Here is a 21597-nt window from a genome sequence, read left to right on the forward strand (position 1 = left end):
GAAAAAAAAGCCAGTTATGATGTAAAAATTACAAACTGAGATAAACATTTAAAATAATGAAATACTAAGTCGGTTATGAGATAAAAGTCACAATTACGAAAAGTTGATATCGACAGTCAAAATTATGACAAAAACAATTAAGAGATAAGAAGTCAAGATTATGAGTTATAATTATGACAAGTGTAAACTGACAGTCATAATTATGACAAAAATTTATAGAATAAAAATTAATTATGAAATACTGTCAATTATAAATGAAAAAAAATCTAAATCATGAGAAAAGTCAATTATGATGTAAAAAAATCAACACGGTGAACAGTCATAATTTTAAAAATACAAAGTTAATTATGAGATAAAAAATCAAAATTATGACAGTCACAAGCTTAAATTATGACAAAAAGTAATAATTATGACATAAAAAAGTGGAAAACTATGCGATAGTATGTCAACAAAAAGCTAATCAATGATTCATTTGATATGTAAACATTTCGATAAGTCAAAATCAACAAAAAGTATATTATGTAAAAAGTGTCATAATTTTGAAATGCAAAGTTAATTATGAGATAAAAAGTCTAAAATTGTGACAAAAACAATTTTGAGATAAGTCAAGATTATGATTTATAATTATGACAAGTCTAAACTGACAAAGTCATAATTGACAAAAATTTATATCATAAAAATTATAAATGAAAAAAAAAAAATCTAAATCATGACAACAGTTAATTATGATGTAAATTATGACAGCCATAAGGTTAAATATGACAAAATGTAATAATTATCACACAAAAAGTGGAAACTATGAGATAGTATGTCATAGTTATGAAATACTAAGTCAATTATGAGATAGTAAACATTGCGATAAGTCAAAATCGACAAAAAGTGTATGTTATGTAAAATATATATAAAGTGTCATACTTTTGAAATGCAAAGTTAATTATGAGATAAAAAGTCTAAAATTGTGACAAAAACAATTTTGAGATAAAAAGTCAAAATAATGACAATCATGATTATAACAGGTTTAAATTATGAATTTTTTTTTTTTGAAATTCTGATTCAAAGTCAGTTATGAAACACTAACTCAATTATGAGATGTTGGGATTTTGAAACATCTAAACTGGCAAATCAGAATTACGATAAAAACAAATTAAAGAAAATACTTCATTTGAATTATGACAAAGTAAATTATGAAGTTGAAATTATGATTAAAATGTGGGAATTATGAGAAAACAAAAGTTAGTATTATGAAATAAGTTGACGTTGTCATAATCTCTATATTATGTCAATTTCGACTTTATCTCATTGTTATGGCAGAAATGTGCTTCCATAGGTAAGACATCACTGCTGGGAAGTATTTTTGGGTTGATGTTCTTATATTCTTGTATCCTATATTGGGTCAAAACTCTTATTCATGCTACATGTAATATAGTTTAATATGGTTTCTACGTGAGTCAAATCCACAGCACAAATCTCATCATCATTTTCCAACATTTCCACCACATATTTGTTTTACCTGGAGTAACTGACTCATCATATTAATTCCTACCAGAAATCACCCTTAGTTTCTCCCAGATTAAATAGAAAGAGGTTTCTTTTTTCACGCTGTGCAAGCACCCAGAACACGCTAGCATTGAAACGTGACTAGGATTGAGCCGAATCTGAAATTATGAGCATAGATTTGAGATTTCCCACACATAAATGATCACGTCTTCTCCTCTGCGCAGGTCAGAGGCCTTTAAAATCATCTTGAGGAATTACACATCATCCCATTGGAGGATTTATAAAAACAGAATAAAGATGGGAAATTCAATCTGCTGCGGTCTCATGGGTGACAGATAAACACAACAGACATAATCTGGATTGAGCAAATCAATGCAATTAATATGGATTGAGTGAATCATTTGGAATGATGATTTTTTAGCATCTTGCTAAAGTATTCTGGGTGGTTGCTAGGTGGTTAAGTAGGGATAGTTTGGATATATCACTAGTCTCCATTTATAGTCGCTGGACAGTTACAGCACAAAACAAGCAGATACGAGTGATCCAAGAGCTAATCCCAGATAAACATGATGTTTCCTGAGTGTAACACTCTTTCATTCTTCTCTTTCTTTAGAAAGAGTGATTAGAACAGAAGACTTCCTGTAGAAAATCCATTTCCTGATGGGTTTATTACTGTTATTACAATAAAAACATTTCTGAATTACATGTACAACATAAGCAGAAAGTTTTTTTTTTTTACATAACCTCACTGAGGACTGAAGCACATAAAAAAAAATTATAATAATAATAATATTAATAAAGCATGTGCAATAATGAATTTCATCATTTGGGAGAAACCCGTCCACCCCAAAATCAAAAGAAAAGGCAGGGGATTTTTTTAAATACTGTACTATAACATAATATCTGCATTACAGTAATGAGAATTAAGTAGATAAAAAAAAAAAAAGTTAATTTTGATTTGATTTATGCATATTGTAATTTTAGTCGATGGAATGACAATTAAGTACAAAAAAGCATATATGTAATAAATATATTAAGTAATAAGTATTTCATCATGGTATTATATGCTATATTGTTTTAATGTGTACTGATCAAAATATTTTTGTATTATTATTATTATTATTATTATTATAACCAACAATAAAATAAGAAATGTTTTATTTCTTTCAAAGCAAAAAAATTTTTTTGGAGACCAACATGACATTATTTTCATGACAATTTAGCACATTTTCTACCAAATTCACATTATAATTAATGCAAAAAATATATATATTTAATAAAGTTATTTCATCATGTTATTATATGCTGTACTGTTTATACTGATTTAAAAAAAAAATCATTTGTATTATAATATTTTAATAAAATTTAAGAATTTTATTTTTAAAAGAATTAAAAATCAGTAGAATGAAACCACTTTTGATCATTTTTTTGAAAATAAAAAAATAATAATAAGTGATACAATACAATGCAAAAAACTAAATTAAATTAAGGTCCTAAAACAGGCTTTAATTTCATGCAATTTCATGTTTAATCTGACTTTTTGACCATCTTGAGGTCGAAACACTTCGGCGTGTTTCCAAGATTCACTCAAAAACACATAAATATACAGTGCTCTGAATAATAAATTAAATCTACAGTATACACATGCGGTGGACACCTGCAGAGGTCAGTGTTTGCCGAGCTCTTTCTCCACTCGCTCTCGGAGCTTGTGGAAGGACGGTCTCCTCTTGGGGTCCATCTCCCAGCAGGACGTCATGATGCTGTAGACGTCAGGAGGACATTCGTCCGGCGGCTCCATGCGGTAACCCTGATCCACGCGCTCCCGCACCTCACTCACCGACTGCAACAAACACCAGCACACCACATCAAACCTTCAGGAAGATGATAGCAAGCCATACATTCATGGTGAGAAACGTACCATTTTGGGATACGGCTGTCTGCCGTATGAGAAGATCTCCCACAGAAGGACTCCGTAACTCCATACGTCTGACTGAGTGGAGAATTTCTGCAGGGACAGAGACGTCAGGGTGAGTCTGAACTAATTCAGGTGATGATGGTCAAGTGTCTCGTGATGTTTCTCTCACCTTGTTCTTCAAGGCTTCGGGTGCCGTCCACTTGATGGGTAACTTTGAGTTGTCGGTAGCCGTTGAGCTGACCTTGGCCAGACCGAAATCGCTGATTTTGGCGACGGTGTCTTCAGACACGAGGATGTTGCGTCCGGCGAGATCTCGGTGCAGGAGTTTCTTTGATTCCAGGTGCTCCATACCTTCACATACATCTCTGAGAGAAGCACAGAAATAAAACCTCCATGACTGGAGAAATGTTCTAAAAACCTTTGATTCTTGACACAACTAAATATACTAATACAGAAATAAAATAAAATAAAGAATTTTTTTTTCTAAAATAAATAAAATTAAGCTTACTGCGATGATGCAAGAAACACAAAATAAAGCCTACTTGTTTAAAAAAAAAAAAGTCATTAAAGTAATACAAAATGATATAAAATAAAATGAAGCCTATTTTCTGAACAAATGAAATAATTCTTAAAAATAGCTCAAAATACAGAAAAAAACTATGAAAAAAATCTACAATAAAATGTCATTAATGTAATACAAAATTATGTTAAATAAAATAAAGACTGTTTTCTAAACAAATTAAATAATTCTTAAAAATAGCACAAAATACGAAAAAACTAACATTTTTAAAAAATTAATAATAAAATGTCATTAACGTAATACAAAATGAAGACTGTTTGCTAAACAAATTAAATAATTCTTAAAAATAGCTCAAAATACGGAAAAAAAACTAAAAAAATCTACAATAAAATGTCATTAACGTAATACAAAATTATATTAAATAAAATGAAGACTGTTTTCTAAACAAATTAAATAATTTTTAAAAAATAGCTCAAATACGGAAAAAAAAATTATAAAAAAAATTAATAATAAAATGTCAATGTCATACAACAGTTAATAACAAAATGAAGACTGTTTTCTAAACAAATTAATAATTCTTAAAAATAGCTCAAAATATGGAAAAAAAAACTTTTAAAAAATCTCCCATAAAATGTCATTAACGTATACAAAATTATTTTTAAAAAATTAATAATATAATGTAATTATATTAATTCTTAATGATGGCTGTTTTTTAGAAAAATTAAATAATTCTTAAAAATAGCACAAAAAAATGTCATTCATGTATCGTAATGTTAAACAAAATGAAGACTGTTTTCTAAACAAATTAAATAATTCTTAAAAATAGCACAAAATACTAGAAAAAAAAACAATTTAACATTTTTTTAATAAATTATCATTATATAAAATTGATGGATTGAATTTTGATATTTAAATTAGTATAATTTTATTAATTTTATTACAATAATAAGAAAAGTAAGATTTTAAACATTTTAAAAATAAAACATTAATAAATAAATAGAGTATTTTATTTAATAAAATTCTTTCTACTATATTACCAAAAACAACACAAAATATAAGCACATTTTTCTAATTAAAAAATAACCTAATGTTTTTTGTTGTTGATGATGTTTTGTTTTTAATAAAATCATTCTTATTATTACTGTATTGCTAAATTTTCCATGAGTTTTTTTTTTTCTTTTTTTCTTTTTGCAATTATTATTCTCAATGATTCTTATTCAATTAAAAAAAATGACACTATTTACAGTGTGGTAATGAGAATTAAGGGAAAAAATAGGTTTAATTTCTCATGCAAAAAAAAAAAATGTTATCTTGATTTTATTTATGCAAAGCATCATTTCTTATTTCTTTTGATTTTTGAGTGAAATATGACAGACTATATTTAAACTGATTGGTTTTCTGTATTAAAATGAAGGGCAACTTGACTTGAATACCTAAAATAGATATCAGTTTGTGTATTTTGGTGAGCTCTTACAGTGAAAAGCGCAGCAGCTGCGTCGCACTGATAGCGAAACGTCCTCGTGTGCGAAGAAAATTCACCAGATTCCCCTGCGACGACACACAATTTAGTTCATGAATTAACGTTATCAAATCTGTCCCTTCGTCTGAAATCTGTACCTTCGCCATGAGCTCGGTGACGATGTGCAGGCCGTTGTGAAGAATCACTCCTAATAACCGCACCAGATTCTTATGATGGAGATTTCTGGAGAAGAGGATATTATGAATATGCAATAAAGACACAGAGCAGGAAACGGAGGAGGAAGTGCTCTTACGTCATGACAGACGTCTCTTCGAGGAAGGCCTGAGCGGTTACGTCACATTTGATGTTCTTAACAGCGACCCGCTGGCCTGCGTATTCCCCCTCGAACACAGCTGAAATATTAACATATCCGTCAGATTCACACAGACCAAAAGAACATAACATACACCAATACATCTTTAACCATCAAGCATCTATGATCTGTACGTACTGTATCATAATCTAGCATATATTATATGTATTTATTTTTTTATATCAATTACTTATGATGTTAAGGCAATTTTTGTTTTTTTTTTTTTGTGTTTATTTTTTGGAGTTTGTTTTTTTTTTATTATTTTTTGTGCAATTAATATATACGTCCATTAATACATTTAATTATATATATATAGAAATGTATACATAAAATTTAAAATATGTATATTACTTTAAATGTAACTTATAAGTATTGTTGCATTCATATATGTGTATATATATATATATAAGTATTTATATATATATTATATATATATATATTATATATATATATGTGTATGTGTATGTGGTATGTATATGTGGGTATACTACAGTATATAGGAATATAAATTAGTTTTTTGGGGGGGGTTTTTTTTTTGGGGAGTTTTTTTTTTTTTTTTTTTAAGTTTTTAAAGTTTTAAAGTGTGTATTTCATATTTTCCAGTGTACCAATGTGCCGTAAGTAACATCATCCTCAATTTTATCTTTTTTTACCCTTCTAGATAAAAATAATCTTTGGATTGACAACATTTTTCACAATTTTGACTTTCTCCACTCACTGAATTAAACACAATAACGTTGCATAATGTATTCCTGACATATTATTCATTAGAAATGACAGTATACAGTGCTCAATTACAGCTCTCTTCCCAATAGCAGCCGATGTCTCATTCAGTTTCTGCTCTCTAGTGGTTATCTGAGAGATCTACAACAACACAGTCACATGTGTGTATTCACAGCGTACCGCCGAACTCTCCTTCTCCGATGATCTCTCCTAACGTCAGCTTGGACAGATCCAAGAGCCAGCCGGCTGTAACACAGAGCCAGATTCACAGTGTTAAACTACTAGAGATCAGTCCTTAGGTATTCATGAGTCACACTTACATTTCAACAGCTTCGTCTCGGCAGATTTCGTGCCTTCCTTCTTCTTGGGCTTCAGCAGAAGCGTAGCGAGGGCGCCTTGATTTCTGCTGTAAAACTGTCAAACAAACACAGCATGTGACTACAAAAAACACCAGAATTTCCCCTTTAATTCCCGATAATTCCCCGCGGTTAGAAAGTGTGATGCAATGTCTATAAGAGGAAGTCGACGACAAGCATTGGCCTAAATAATAACAACAACAACAATAACAATAATTTGTCACACCACAAAGAATGATTTAAAAAATACATTATTATAAATAATTATAAATCACATTTAAAAAAAGCGCCACTTAAAAAAAGCTCAAATGTGATAAAGTAAATAAATAAAATAATAGTAATGTTGTACATTGTTTACGTTTTGATTTGAATGAAAACAACGTATCCGCGTGACGCAGCTGACACAGAATAGCATACGCTGTTTACGTTCAGTGGTTACGACGCGGAGGAGACGAATTGGTGAATAAAGTCATTATTTTTGTTTTCTTTGCACACGAAAAGTATTCTCGTAGCTTCGTAATATTACGGATGAACCCCTGATGTCACATGGATTATTTTACTGATCTCCTTGCTATGTTTCTGCATCTTGATCGTGTAAGGATCATTGCTGTCTATGGAGGGTCAGAGAGCTGTCAGGATTCATAAAAAGTATCTTAATTTGTGTTCTGAAGATGAACGAAGGTCTTACGGGTTTGGAACGACACGAGGGTGAGTAATTAATGACAGAATTTTCATTTTTGGATGAACTAACCCTTTAAGTGTGACAAATGTGCAAAAAAGCCTGCATATGTTGTTAAAAAATACTACATAGTCACTTTAAAAACAGCTAAGATGCCATCAAAATAATCTGGATATAAATTAAAGCAAAACCTCAAAACATGAAATAAAAAAAGTTATCACACCGTGACCTCTTACCTCAAAAAAAGCATTGTTATTGTTAAAAATTAAAGTCACACCACACAACCATTTTTAAGTAGATTTCCCCTTCAGAATGCCCCAAAACTTGTCAAAAGCATCTGACGCTCGACACAAACGAGTGGCCCAGTTCTCATTTCCCCTCTAAACCCACAGGACGCCAGCAGCGCGGATGTGTCACTGCAAAAGCAAGATAAATAAAGAAACACGCGCACTAAAATTAGCCGCCGGGCACACCTCGATCATGTCGATGAGGTTGTAGAAGAACTGCTTGTTGTCGATGCTCAGTTTTTTGTCTTTGAAGATGACTCTGTAGTGGAAGACCTTCTGACTGAAGCAGAGGCACAGCACGAAGTCGCCGGGATGCCGAACCGACTCCCGCACCAAGAAAAGCCCGTCCTCCGCGGGCTTGAGTTTGCCGACCGCTTCCGGTCCCGAAATTTTACCGTGAAACCATCTAAAAAGATCATAGACAACATCAGGCCTAAAATAACCTCCGCTGACATAAACTAACCACATCCTGTCCTTCTGTGGAGTAACTACTACAACATTACGAGCTTGTTCCTCATCACAGTTCGTCAGAATTCAGATTTCTGCTCACTTACGGCATCAGGCTTAATTTGGGGTCGATACGGAGGGCTTCCCTTTCTCTGAGTTTAGAACCTGAGACCAATCCTTCCTCTCCTGTTGTGTTATGCCGGGCTCTGTATTCTCCATCCCTCTGGAGAAAAAAATAATAATAATAATTTAGTCAGGGTCTGGTGGCTTTATACAGGAGAATGTGTTTAGGAAGGGTGCTTATTTTACCGTCCCGGGTCCGATGACTGTCAAGATGTCGCCTTTGTGATACGCTATTTCACCGGCTTTAGGTTTGCGGTGCTTCTTTTTGGCGACGCACTGCGTACCTGCCGTCCAGCTCTTCTGAGTAACAGTAGAGTCAACAGAGTAATAATAATAGTTAGTGAGCAGCGAGGTGTGACAACCTCTCAAGGCCTTGGCTTATATTTAGCAGGATGTCTCGCTTACCATCGCCATGTTTTTATTGAGTACTGAACATCTGAAGATCTTCAGACCTTCAACCTGATGGAGAAAACGTGGTACAAATAAATAAATTAAATAACGCACAAAAAAGATCGGGCATGATGTTTCTAATATGTTATATGTGTAAAATTTTATACTTCATCTAAATTAGCCTAAGATGCAAAAAAAAGTTACAAAGAATTGGCCCAAAATTCATTCCAGGAACTCAAAACACATGAATTAAATATTAATTTTCCACATTTATCAATGCAGAGAGTGATTAGAGTAGTAAAATGGCCAAAAGAACTCAATGAAAACTCAAAAAAAAAAAAAGGTTAAATATTACACATTAATTTAATAGTAATATCAAGCCACATAGCCATAAAAAAAACGCCAAAAGGCAATCAAAAATGGCCCAAAAATTAATTTAAAAAACTCCATATACATATGAATTAAATAAATTGTCACATCACATAAAGTGATTAAAATGATGAATGGTGGAGAAAAAAAGAAATCAGTATGAACTAAAAAACATGTAAAATTAGCATTACATCAAACTGGCACTTCAAAAATAAAAAAAATAAAACATCCTCATTATGCATGTGCTAAATAATAAAAAATAATGGTCGCACCGTATGACACCTTGACAGCAAAAAAGTACAATGTGATTAAAACCGCAGAAAAAGTAAATAAATAAAAAATAAAATAAAAATTGAAACAAGGGGGGAAAAGTATTTTAAAAGGAGTTATATGTAAAATAAATAAATAATACAAATAAATAAAAACCCACATGCAAAACTTAATGTTTACCATTTTGCATAAACCCTCGACTTGAAAAAGCTAAAGAAAACTGTCATTTAAAATGTTCCACAAAAATCTAATAAAATTGTAAAAAAGACAACTGAACAAGAAAATACTTTTTAAAAAACCCACCTTAAATACACGAGTGTTTGTAGTTTCAAAAAAATTTTGGGTGCATATACTTTTTAGTACAGATTATTATAAAATCAACAAAAATCCTTTTACACAAACATTAAACTAATAGCTTTGCAAGCCCAGTGCTGTATAAAATGAAAACAGACTACATTCTTGATATTTTTGAGATTCTTGTCACTCACCAGTATGTGTTTGTGAATATGTAGAGGGTGTCACTCCATGTGAGCGGTTACACACTCATCAGAGGTTTATTACACATGCACTCACTTCCTCCTGATATTCATGCTGTGCCTCTGACATGTTTTCCACCCCTATTTATGACCATATATGATGGCAAAAATATAAAGCAAAAAAAAAAAAAAAAAGGCTTCAACTTGAACCAAAACAGACACAGACGGGCCGAGAAGTCTGATCGTTTTCTCTTTTTATTTAGTTAAGCAGCACTACACAGATATTCCAACTGAAAGAAAGATCACACTATAATTATTCACAGTCCTACAAAACGAGAACAAACACTCAGCAGGAACATTTAAAAACGCCGGGATACCATTGCATTATACATAAAAACAGGTGGCAGAACGCATATTCAGGCGATACGAATAATCAATTCAATATGCGCACAGCAATCTTTCTAGCAAACTGCGCATCTCTCGTTAGATTTTACTCTTTTATATAAAAATGTAAGAATAGAGAGGTATTACATTATATTATATTGCAATATGAAGAACCGGAAATTCACCTCCTCGTTCACATTTCAAGTACTTTAAGTCTTTACCGCAGGCACGTGTGAAGAACCACAGACTTTACGTTGTGTTTTCGCGTCGTTCGCTAGAGAACGACGACTCGATACCCTGTCGAAACGCCAGCTTCTCACCGTCAAATGAGCGATTATTCAATATGCAAATAAAAATAATGATAGCAGAGAAGTAATAAATCTATATTTTTATTTATTTTTTCCTCCGTCGGTTATAGATCTGATGCCTAAACGTGTATAAATCCAGTGTCGGGTTAATAAACAACCACACAAAGCTGAATCGTGTCGCTTATTAGTGAATACTAATAACTACTTGTTTTAAAAACGTATTTTTTATTTTTTAAAGATACACAGTAGAGAAACTAATTACTTTGCAATAATATCATACATAATGTTATTATATAATACATTATAATAATATTACACCGAACAGATTTATATTTATAAATATATCGAAATATTTTGTGTTTATACAGTGGGATCCAAATTTTTCATGAAAAAAAATATAAATAAATAAAAAATAGAAATTAATAGAAAAATTTAATTTTTTTGGCAAACAATTTGAGTGCAATGTCAATCTGTTTACATAGTGCACTGTCACTTAATTACCGTAAATTCATTAGTAATGAAAAACTTAAATATTTCTTATTCATTTTATGTTATGATGTTCATTTTACATTTTTCAAAATAATAAAACATTTATTTCAATGTTAAAATGTCAATGTGGACACAGAGTTTTGGGCCCCACTGTAAAAACAAATAATTATAATAATAATAATATCTTATTCATTTATATATATATATATATATGATGTAAACAAAAAAGACTGGCCTGTGTCTGGATAATTAAAGCTTTTAATTAAGTGCCATTAATATGTCAAAGTGCCTAATAGAGCTAATGTGACGTTCAGTAACTTTATATATTATTTTGGTCGCTGATCGTTAACGACATTCACTCATCATCTGATGTTCTGAAAAAGGGGTGCGGCTGCTGCATTTCGGCCTATTTTCAGCTCAGATGTAATAGAAAGATGTATTGCATCATAAAAGGGGAACGACTACGTTTTTTCCATCTCTCGTCCTTGTGAAAAACGGAACCATTGGATGTTGTATTTTTTCCTCTTCGAGTGATATTTATACATTTCCAAAGACATAACGGCTTGCGAAGATTAAGCAGACGTCTCAAGGGATGTGAGAATCGTCTTTTTTATCCTTCTTTCCGTCGGCTTCTCCCTCGCCGGTGTCGCTGCCGTCGCGTCGTCTCTTGCGGTTTCGAGCTCCGGCCTTGGAGACCGGCAGTGAGCCCATGCCGAGGACTTTATGGATCTGACGGAAAGCCAGCAGTCGCAGCGCATGCTGAAACACAACGAGACGTGCTTTCAGAACAAGCATGGATCATGCAAATGGAAATGTTTGTTAGAAAAGCATTGTTTAGTACCTGGGCACTAGCGGTCACGTCCTCCCGAGCTTGTTTTGACATGCTTCCCAAAGCATCTGTTTGACCTTTCTCACAGGGGTCGAGAAGACCTGGACCATCTGAGGGGTGGACAGACATTTAATGACTGACTTAAATATAAATTTGTGTGTAAATGGGTTATGAAATGTGTAGCAAGAAAAAAAGTTGGTTTGGTTCATTTAAAAACAAAGCTGAAACAAAACAAAACATATTGCATTTCAAATTTAAAACTTGAAGTGAAAATGTTTAAATTTCCTTGGCAACTAATTGAAATAAAATGAGTTTAAGTACTAAACTAAAAGTGACATAAAAATGTAACCTAAATAGAAATATCCAGAAAAACAAAAACTAATAAAATGACAAAACAATTAAAACAATTAAAAAATAAAGCTTAAATAAAATAAAATATATCAAACAAACTTATTTTAAGTTAACTGGCAACTGTTTTTTTAATAACGAAAACTAAAATAGAAATATTTAAGGCGGAATTATTTGAGGTGTTTATAAGTAGAATTTTTTTAAAGATGAGTATAAGTAAAAATGAGAAAAGCACATGAAAGTATTGCGTACTACCCCAGTGTTGTTATTGTTAACTAAAACTATTAAAAACAGTTTTGATAATTGCAATAAAGCTGAAACAAAATCAAATCTAAATATTAGATGAAAAACAAACCAAAAAAACGTAAGCAAAAATAATCTGGCACGTTACCTTGGAAACTAACCAAAATAAAGCTGAAGTACTAAAACTGAAATGGAAATAAATTAATGCTAAAAAGAAATGTAGTGAAAAATGAAAACTAATAAAAATGACAAAAGCACATAAAATTATTACAACTATTAAAAATGATTTCAGTTAAACCTCAAATAAACTAATATAAAAATTAGAGTAAAAAAAAATTGAAACAATGAGAAACGTGGCCATGGCAACTTAAGTTGAGTTGAAGTGCTAAAATTAGTCAAATTAAAACCAATAAGAGCTATATAGAAATATTTAGAAAAATAAAGATGAATAAAAATGATAAAAACACAACAAAATCACTAGACTTTAGACTAACATTAAAATCAAAATTGAAAATCTAAACATGAAAGAACAAAAGTTTGGAAACATTACTATTTTTAATGTTTTTTGAAAGAAGTCTTCTTCTGCTCATCAAGCCTGCATTTATTTTGATCAAAAATACACAAAAAAAAACAGTAATATTGTGAAATATTATTACAACTTAAAATAATAGTTTTCTATTTGAATATACTTTTAAAAAAAAAAATTATTCCTGTGATGGAAAGCTGAATTTTCAGCATCATTACTCCAGCCTTCAGTGTCACATGTAACATCCAGTCTATCACATGATCATTTAGAAATCATTCTAATATATCTGATTTATTATGAGTGTTGGAAACAGTTCTGCTGTCTAATATATTTGATGAATAAAAGGTTAAAAAGAACTGCATTTATTCAAAATAAAAAAAAAATATTTTCTAATAATATAAATCTTCTTTACTATCACTTTTTATCAATTTAACACATCCTTGCTGAATGAAAGTATTGATTTTATTAAAAAAAAAAAAGAAAAAACAAAATTACTGCCCCAAATTACTGAACAGTAGTGTATATTGTTATTACAAAATATTTATATTTTAAAAACATAGCTTTTTTTTTTTTTTTTTATTTACACTTTTTATTCATCGAAGTATTCTCAAAGTAAAAAAAGTATCACATGTTCTGAAAAAATATTAAGCAGCAGAACTGTTTCCAACTTTGCTAATGAATCATCATATTAGAATGATTTCTAAAGGATCATGTGATTATGATCCTAAAAATTCAGCTTTGCATCACAGAAATAAATGATAATTTAAAAGTATAATAAATTTAAAAACAATTATTTTAAATTGTAATAATATATCACAAAATTAAATTTTTTTCTGTATTTTTGATCAAATAAATGCAGGCTTGATGAGCAGAAGAAACTTCTTTCAAAAACTTTTGACCTGTACTGTATATATATAATTCCTAAAATAACACTGGTCCTACCTGGCAGGAGAATCCCGGTGGCGATGCATTCGAGGACCCTCCGCAGAGCTTCTCCAGGACTGAGTGGACCTGATGCACTGCTAATGGCTTTTTCGACAAGCAGCTCCATGGCCTTTGGGAAAGAAAACTCAACACGTTAATTAATGCGCCCATTATTATCTCCATTATTATAAACTCAAATCACTGTTAGCAAACAAAGCTAACTGACCCAGTCGGGCATCTTGCCCCAGGTTGGTACGCGCTGACACAGATCCCGCAGAACCCGAATAATGATGACGCAAGACTGAAGACCGTTCGCCCGAGCCTGTGGATGAAACTCGTTAATATGCAATAATCACAGCTAACTACAGCACTTCAGTTAATAAGACACAAATGTGAACGCTAATTGATAATGCTAATGCTACTAAAATTATTCAACGGTCGATTTTAAGACCAGAAACATACTCTATGTAAGTCCGCAAACACTTGGCCAATGTATCGCAAGTGCACAGTTCCACTGTACACGTTTAACTACAAATTATTTGCTAGCTAACATGCTAACTAGTTGACAGTAAACTTAGCTGACTTGCTTTACGATATTCTTTACACACTGTTGCTCCTGAAAATGAAAATTGGTCAAAGAAGAAAAAGTTTATGTTAACGTACATTATAGTGCCCCTTGTGGCAATACTGAAAATAAGGCATACTAGCAATGCATTACAAATTGCGTGCTGACATATTTAGGAATATATGTTTTGGGTTTAATCGAAAGTCCCCAATAGCGATATTTTAAGGTCAATTTAGTGCTTAATCACTTCCTTAAAAATGTTTCTATATTTAGCTGTTTATTAGTAACAAGTAGTGACAATTATTTTTTTTTTAATAAATATATATTTTTTTACGTTATGTCTAACTTAACTATGTTATAATTTACTGTAGCAATCTAAATCATAATGTAATGACGCAAGACTGAAGACCGTTAGCATAAGTCTGTGCATAAAACTCATTTATATGCGATATAATCACGGCGAACAACAGCTAATGCTAAAATGGTACTAAAATTAAACAATCGCTGAGTCTAAGACCAAAAACATACTCTACACAAGTATGTAAACACAGTTACATTGTACATGCTTAACTACAAATTATTATTCAGGTAGTTAGCTAGCTAACATGCTAACCAGTTGACAATAAAATTAACTGACTTGATCCGCGATAGTCTTTTCAAAAGGTTGTTCCGGAACAAAAAATGGATCGTAGAGGAAGTTTACAATAATGTTGATTACAGCGCTCCTTGTGGCAATACTGAAAATAAAGCGTTACTAATTGCGTTAAGGAACATAGCTGTGAATGAAAGAGAAATCAAACTTGCGCTGATGAAAGCGATACTTACGTAGAGTATGTTTCGAGTTTAGGCTAAAGTCAGTAGCATGGTAGCTAAACGAAGCTTTCTCAACGAGTTTTTAGCTATCAAGTAATTTAGTGTTTAAATGATGCTTATAGGTATTCACTATATTCAGATACTTTCCGCTAGTACCTTTGTAGTAGTTATTACTTTTTCAGAAATATATTTTTTATGTTGCCTAATGCCTAATTATTATTCAGGTAGTTAGCTAGCTAACATGCTAACCAGTTGACAATAAAATTAACTGACTTGATCCGCGGTAATCTCTTCAAATTGTTGTTCCCCGAACAAAAAAAAAAAAAGGATCTTAGAGGAAGTAAGTTTACAATAATGTTGATTACAGCGCTCCTTGTGGCAACACTTAAAATAAAGTGCACTTAGCGATGCTTTACTAATTGCGTTTAGGAACATAGCTATGAAAAAAACAGAAATCAAACTTGCGCTGCTAAAAGCAATACTTACGTAGAGTATGTTTTCAGTTTAGGCTAAAGTCGGTAGCATGGTAGATAAATGAAACTTTCTCAATAACAATTTTTTTGCTATCAAGTCAATTTACTGTTTAAATAATGCTTATAAAAATTCACTATATTCAGGTTTGGCTAGTACCTTTGTAGTAGTTATTACTTTTTCAGAAATATTTTTTTGTAATGTTATGCCTAATGTAACAATGTTACAATTTAACAACGTTGACAACTGTTAAATTATGAGTTGCTTGTAACGTAGCAAAATGTAATTTTAAAGGAGCTTCTCCAATGCCTTTTTAACAAGGTTACACATGAAGTGTTTACTGTCCTAAAATTTAAAGTACAATTAAAACCTATCCTAAATTAGTTATCAACTTTCGAAGCCACCCTCCCCACACCCCCTATTTTTATTTTTACCTGAAACCATTTAGCATGTCGCAGAGCTGCTAAATATTCAAGGCACTTGGTCCTGCTGAGAACATCCAGAGGGTCTTTCTCTGATGCTGCAAGGACACATGTAGGAAACATCGTCAACTGTATTTAATGTTAAGCAACAGTAAGAAAATAGTAAGTAGATCTCACTGGTATAAAATTATTGTTGATTAAATGACACAAAAGTATTTTAGGGACTTTGTGGCACTAGGCTGTGTTAATGTGATCATTACAACACAAGTCAAAACAAAGTGACCACAACGAAATGTCACAAGACGAGGGGGCTTTCCACACGTCCAGGTTCCTAAAAAAGCTGTTGCAATGCTATGCAAAAGATGTAGATGTAAAAAAATATATTATTGCTTGGGTCTGTTAATGCACGATTAACAAACCCAAACAAGACTAGTGTGGATAACCACTTTGGTTTTTGGTTGTTTGAAAGAAACAGAATTGAGAATTATTGTTAATAATAAAAAAAAAAACAACAACAGTGACCTCAGGTTACAAATTGTAATTACAGAGGCCTTTGAGGTCACTGTTAAAAAACTTCAGGATGAGAGGATGAGATTGTTTTAGGCCACACAGTGGACACTAAAATTCATATTCACTTACATTCTAATAAATAAAACTGTAGTTTATGTCTCGTCTTATTTAAAGACAAAAGTCTATGTAAACTACCGTGAAACTATTCATACATTGTCAGTCCCAAAATTAGGGGTGCACGATAAATATCCTCCGATGATTAATGTGCATCTCGTCAGTAAAGCCGGTTCTCTAATCAGCAGTAAATTCCATCAGGTGTGTGATTTCACATAGAGCTGTGTTTGCTGTGCAGTTTAGTTGTTAGATAAGTTGTTTGCTAGTTAAAAAATTATTAATTATTAATTATCGGCCGATATTTATCGTGCACCCCTACCCAAAATATTGCAGTGGCCACATAAATTTATTAGCTACAGGAGTGACAAACGTATTTTTGTAAAACGTAATTCTTGTATGATGAAATAAGAGTGTTTTTGCAAAGTCATTTTTGTAACCAAGAAAACGTTAAAGGGTTTTGTCATTAACACCCCCATGTCGTTTCAAACCCATAAAAGCTTTGTTCGTCTTCGGAACACAATTTAAGATATTTTGGATGAAAACCGGGAGGCTTGAGACTGTCCCATAGACTGCCAAATAAATAACAGTGTCAAGGTCCAGGAAAGTATGAAAAGCATCGTCAGAATACTCCATCTGTGGTTTAACTGTGATGTTATGAAGCCACAGGAACACTTTTTGTACACTGAAAAACTAAAATAACAACTTTATTCACACACACAGAAGAGCATACGCTACCTGTATACTGCTCAGAATTGCCAAAATGGCGCTACGCTGATTTGAAGAGACAAAGGGGAGAGGAATTGTTGAATAAAATCGTTATTTTTGTTTTCTTCATGTACAAAAAGTATTATCGAAGCTTCATAACGTTACGGTTGAATCACTGATGGCAGATGGAGTATTCTGATGATGCTTTTCATACTTTCCTGGACCTTGACACTGTTATTTATTTGGCCGTCTATGGGGACAGTCACAAGCCTCCCGGTTTTCATCCAAAATATCTTAAATTGTGTTCTGAAGACGAACAAAGCTTTTACGGGTTTGGAACGACATGGGGGTATTAATGACAAAATTTTCATTTTGCGGTGGAGTATCCCTTTAATTTACTAAAAAAATAAGGCAGTTACAAGCAAACTGACATAAAATATGCATCGCATGCACAAAAATAAGACAAAAGCCAAAAAGTTACGAATGCAGTGACGTAATTTTGACAAAAGTGGCTGTTTAATAAGTATAAACAAAACTGCTTATTTATAAAAATAGAAATGAATATCTACAATCAATAATACAAATAAAAATCATAAATAAATTGTTACTAAAAATAATATTAGCCACTGTTTTTGATGAAAAAGATCATATTGGTTGTTAAAAACTTATTTTTAACATGGAAATGTCAAGAATCACAATTCTGTGTGATGAAAGATCGACTGTTTTCTGTACACGTTCAGAAATAAATGCGATTGTCACTTCCAGATCTTTACACCATTCACCGCCACTTTTATATGTACGACTAACTTGGCCTGAAAAGTTTTGTGGTGAAAGCTAGAAATCCCTCTCATGCTGAAGTGCTCATGTATCTTACAACACAACCTGTACAATATTGCGCCACAGTGGTAAAGAAAGGTCAGAGATCCTGTTTTTGATTCCTTAAAACGTTTCCAGAAAAGCACTGCAGGGCTCCAGACTGTGACCATTTTTTCTGCCGGTGGGACTAATTTTTGTGAGTGGTGGCACTGGTGCAACCACCACATTGCCCAACTCGTGGGTTAGTTTCGCTTTTGTTTCATTTGCCGTTTGATGTCTCTCAAATGCAACAGACCGTTTCTCAGCTCGGATCGCGACACAAACAAACTTGTCCTAACTCAGAACAGCTTTACTCGGGAGCCAAAGTTGATTTCTCAACACTGTTACTGCACGGATGCAACAGTTCTGCGAGATCCAGTGAGAAGTGTTTGAATTCTGCGAGATTTACTGAGAAGCATTCAAATTCTACACAGAAATCTGTCATGAACAGCACTGACATACGTCAGGAAAGCGGTAATGTTAACTGTAACCATGGTGTCAGACTGTATTACATAATTCATTTCAGGGTTTGTACAACCTTTTGAGAGCACTTTTTTTTTAGTGACTTTCAATCATTTCACACAACTGTTTCCAGCACTTTAAATCTCTAAAATGATCTAGTTTGAATGTTATTTTTAATGGGATGAACAAAATATACTTTGTGGTAAACAAACACTAATGTAAAATGTTTAAAAATACATCAAATCACAATTATAACCAGTAGACAAGCAGCAGAGGAGCACTTTACTGCTTATTAGTCATTCATTTATGCTTTTTCTCTATATTTTGAAATGATAAAATCACTATTATAAAATATCAAATCATCAAGAAATCAGATTTTGTCAGAATTTTACACTTTTTTTTGTGTATAAAGTAAGAAAAGTCACAAACTTATCTTCAATTTGCTACTAAATCACACATAATCACTGAAGTCGGTCAGTTCCGTATGCTAAAAGAATAATGGTACATTTAATAAGAGTGGAATATATAAATTTTCTGTATATAAAAAGTTGTTAACAAAAGTACATTTTGTATGCATCTTATCTCAAGCTTAGTGCTTTACTGTCAAATCTGTATAAACAATAAATAAGAAATGAACATGAAATGTTATTAGTAACTGCACTTATTAATGCAAAACAACAGTAATTTTATGATTCATAGGACAAAGGACAAAAAAGCAGGAAACTATACGGTGGACTTACCATGACGCGGCGAATTAGACTACTTCTGTTTCTTGGCAGTAGTGTTGTCACGGTACCAAAATTTCAGTATTCGGTACCAAAGCAAAACACTAAAACATAATTAAAAAATTTGAGAACATTTTAGAGTTATTCAGTGAAGAATAACATCTAAGTTAGTAGACTACATAAAAAAAAAAAAAACAGAACTGCTTTTCTGACTGATATGACACAATGTTAACTATTTGTTCATTCTCTAAAACGCATATCTTACATTCATAATTCATTTAAAAGCCTCTTGTGTGTAAAATAGTAAATAGCATCATGTCCTCTTGTTTTTTTTAACATAATAAAAGTTATAGGAGCATTAAATAGTTAATAAAGAAACTTCATTCTAATGCTCATTATATTTATAGTAGTTATAATTCATTATACGATTAACTACTCTAATAACAGCATTCATTTCAATCCGACATTCAAATTAAAATATTTAATAATATTCATAACAAGCGGTGTTTTCCACAGCCTTCCACTCTATTTTTGGCGGCATATATATGCAAATTCATTTTCTGCCAGCAGGAGGTAGGGCTGTTCGATTCCACAATTTTTGGAATCGATTCCGATTCCAATTCCTGGTCCTGGAATCGATGGGAATCGATTCCAAGAATCGATTCCTCACTTTCGGTTGTTTTCGATTCTTTTTCCGGATTCTTTTTTTTTTTTTTCGTTCTTTTTTTGATTAAAGGAACCTAATCTCATCATGATGACTGCAGGATAGGGTCGTATAATGTATCCTTCATATAATATGAGCCATGAAAAAAATTTTGTAAAAAAATGATGATATGAAAAGTTTTGTTTTTTCAGCTTTGCTCGTGAAATTATTTTCATAGCCCAGCTCAGCATGTGACATGCGTTTGGTGATCGCATGGTTCATGAGCTCAAGACATCGAAGATCGGAAACTATCGATCCAGAAAATTTTTAAAATGTGCATGGTATGAAGCGCTGAATGATCATGTTTAACGGACGACTCATTAAGGACAGATACTTGCTCCGCCATAGAACTATACACCAAAAGATTTTTTAGGTCGCACAGATTAATTTAACCTACTAACTCGCAAAAATTTTAGCAATTGTCATTTCATCCGACATGCAAAATTAAAATATTCTAAAAGTAAATAAAACAAGGCGGTTACTTTCCAACCCGGCCCAGAATCCTTCCACTCTCTTTTGGCGGGAATTTAATGCAAACTCACTTTCTAATAAGCGAGTAGAGCTGTTGGTTTTGGATCTGTCAATCAGCTGGCGCAAGCGCGGCCATCCAAGATCTATTCCTGCTCGTGACGTCGAATTCTTTTATAATTATCATTGGCTGATAGAAATGCTTTTAAAGGAAAAATAGTATTTTAGATGGTATAAGGATCAAGACCCCTCATTGACGTCATATGATCTATTCTGTCATGAACCGCTCTAAAATTGTGCGCGACAGCCCAGTTCTAACTTTTCAATAACCTCTGAATCGTCATGCCCATATATCAGGGCCATAATCCTTTTTATCTCACAACTGAAGACATGAATTATGGGCACAGTTGTTGCTGAATTGTGCTTCTGAAACTGTAGGCTACACTACACCAAATATAAACTTTCAATTGATCAGACATTACAACTGACGAGACCGAACGTTCCGTTTTTCTCGGAAACCTGATCTGCTCGTTTTGTTTATTTCATTTGATAGAAATGTTTTTAAAAAATAGTATTTTAGATTAATGTGTCAATACCCTCATTTGTCGGCAATGATTCTATTCCATGAACCGTTTGGACCAAGGCAGTTCTACTGGTAAAATAACCTCGCTGACTCGTATTTATATATACAATAAGCTTTATATCTTTGTTGTAATTATGGCTGTGGTGAATTGTGCTTCTGAAACGGAAGGGCTAGCCTACATCTAAAAATTCAATTGATCAGTACCGACTCGTTTTCTTTGGAGGTTGGGTTTTTCCCTTTTTTCGTTAATTTAAATGTGTGCGCTT

The 21597-nt window shown here is 32.4% G+C and overlaps 2 protein-coding genes across 3 annotated transcripts in view; both read right to left on the bottom strand.

Moving 5' to 3' along the window:
* Window positions 1-2973: 2973 nt before the first annotated feature.
* Window positions 2974-10946, bottom strand: matk (megakaryocyte-associated tyrosine kinase). Of its 2 annotated transcripts, none has more exons than XM_042749041.1 (13): window positions 9897-10946; window positions 8785-8838; window positions 8566-8676; window positions 8364-8479; window positions 7996-8215; window positions 6808-6901; window positions 6668-6733; window positions 5705-5804; window positions 5550-5634; window positions 5407-5480; window positions 3582-3777; window positions 3416-3502; window positions 2974-3337 (listed from the first exon to the last, which is right to left on the bottom strand). In XM_042749041.1, the coding sequence occupies exons 2-13, from the start codon at window positions 8791-8793 to the stop codon at window positions 3164-3166; spliced, it is 1332 nt and encodes a 443-aa protein (XP_042604975.1). In that variant the 5' UTR covers window positions 8794-8838; window positions 9897-10946; the 3' UTR covers window positions 2974-3163. The 2 variants fall into 2 exon arrangements, with proteins under 2 accessions (XP_042604975.1, XP_042604974.1); XM_042749040.1 differs by having other exon boundaries at window positions 8566-8679.
* Window positions 10947-11305: 359 nt separating this feature from the next.
* The window catches only part of LOC109106536 (zinc finger RNA-binding protein-like), a 28346-nt gene continuing 18054 nt past the window's right edge, over window positions 11306-21597 (bottom strand). Inside the window, 5 exon segments of the mRNA XM_042749066.1 lie at window positions 11306-11824; window positions 11907-12004; window positions 13954-14065; window positions 14162-14257; window positions 16219-16304. Of these exon segments, the coding sequence (XP_042605000.1) occupies window positions 11651-11824; window positions 11907-12004; window positions 13954-14065; window positions 14162-14257; window positions 16219-16304 (566 nt within the window). The 3' untranslated portion in view covers window positions 11306-11650.

This window comes from Cyprinus carpio, chromosome B22 (assembly GCF_018340385.1).
Source record: "Cyprinus carpio isolate SPL01 chromosome B22, ASM1834038v1, whole genome shotgun sequence".
In the NCBI taxonomy this organism is placed as follows: domain Eukaryota; kingdom Metazoa; phylum Chordata; class Actinopteri; order Cypriniformes; family Cyprinidae; genus Cyprinus; species Cyprinus carpio.

What these genes read in the sequence shown, in the direction of transcription:
- matk (XM_042749040.1), bottom strand. An exon ending in TCACCGAGCTCATGGCGAAG is followed by an intron (nt 5,481 to 5,549) that starts GTACAGATTTCA and finishes GTGTCGTCGCAG; the next exon opens with GGGAATCTGGTGAATTTTCT. An exon ending in CAGCTGCTGCGCTTTTCACT is followed by an intron (nt 3,778 to 5,406) that starts GTAAGAGCTCAC and finishes TGCTTCTCTCAG; the next exon opens with AGATGTATGTGAAGGTATGG.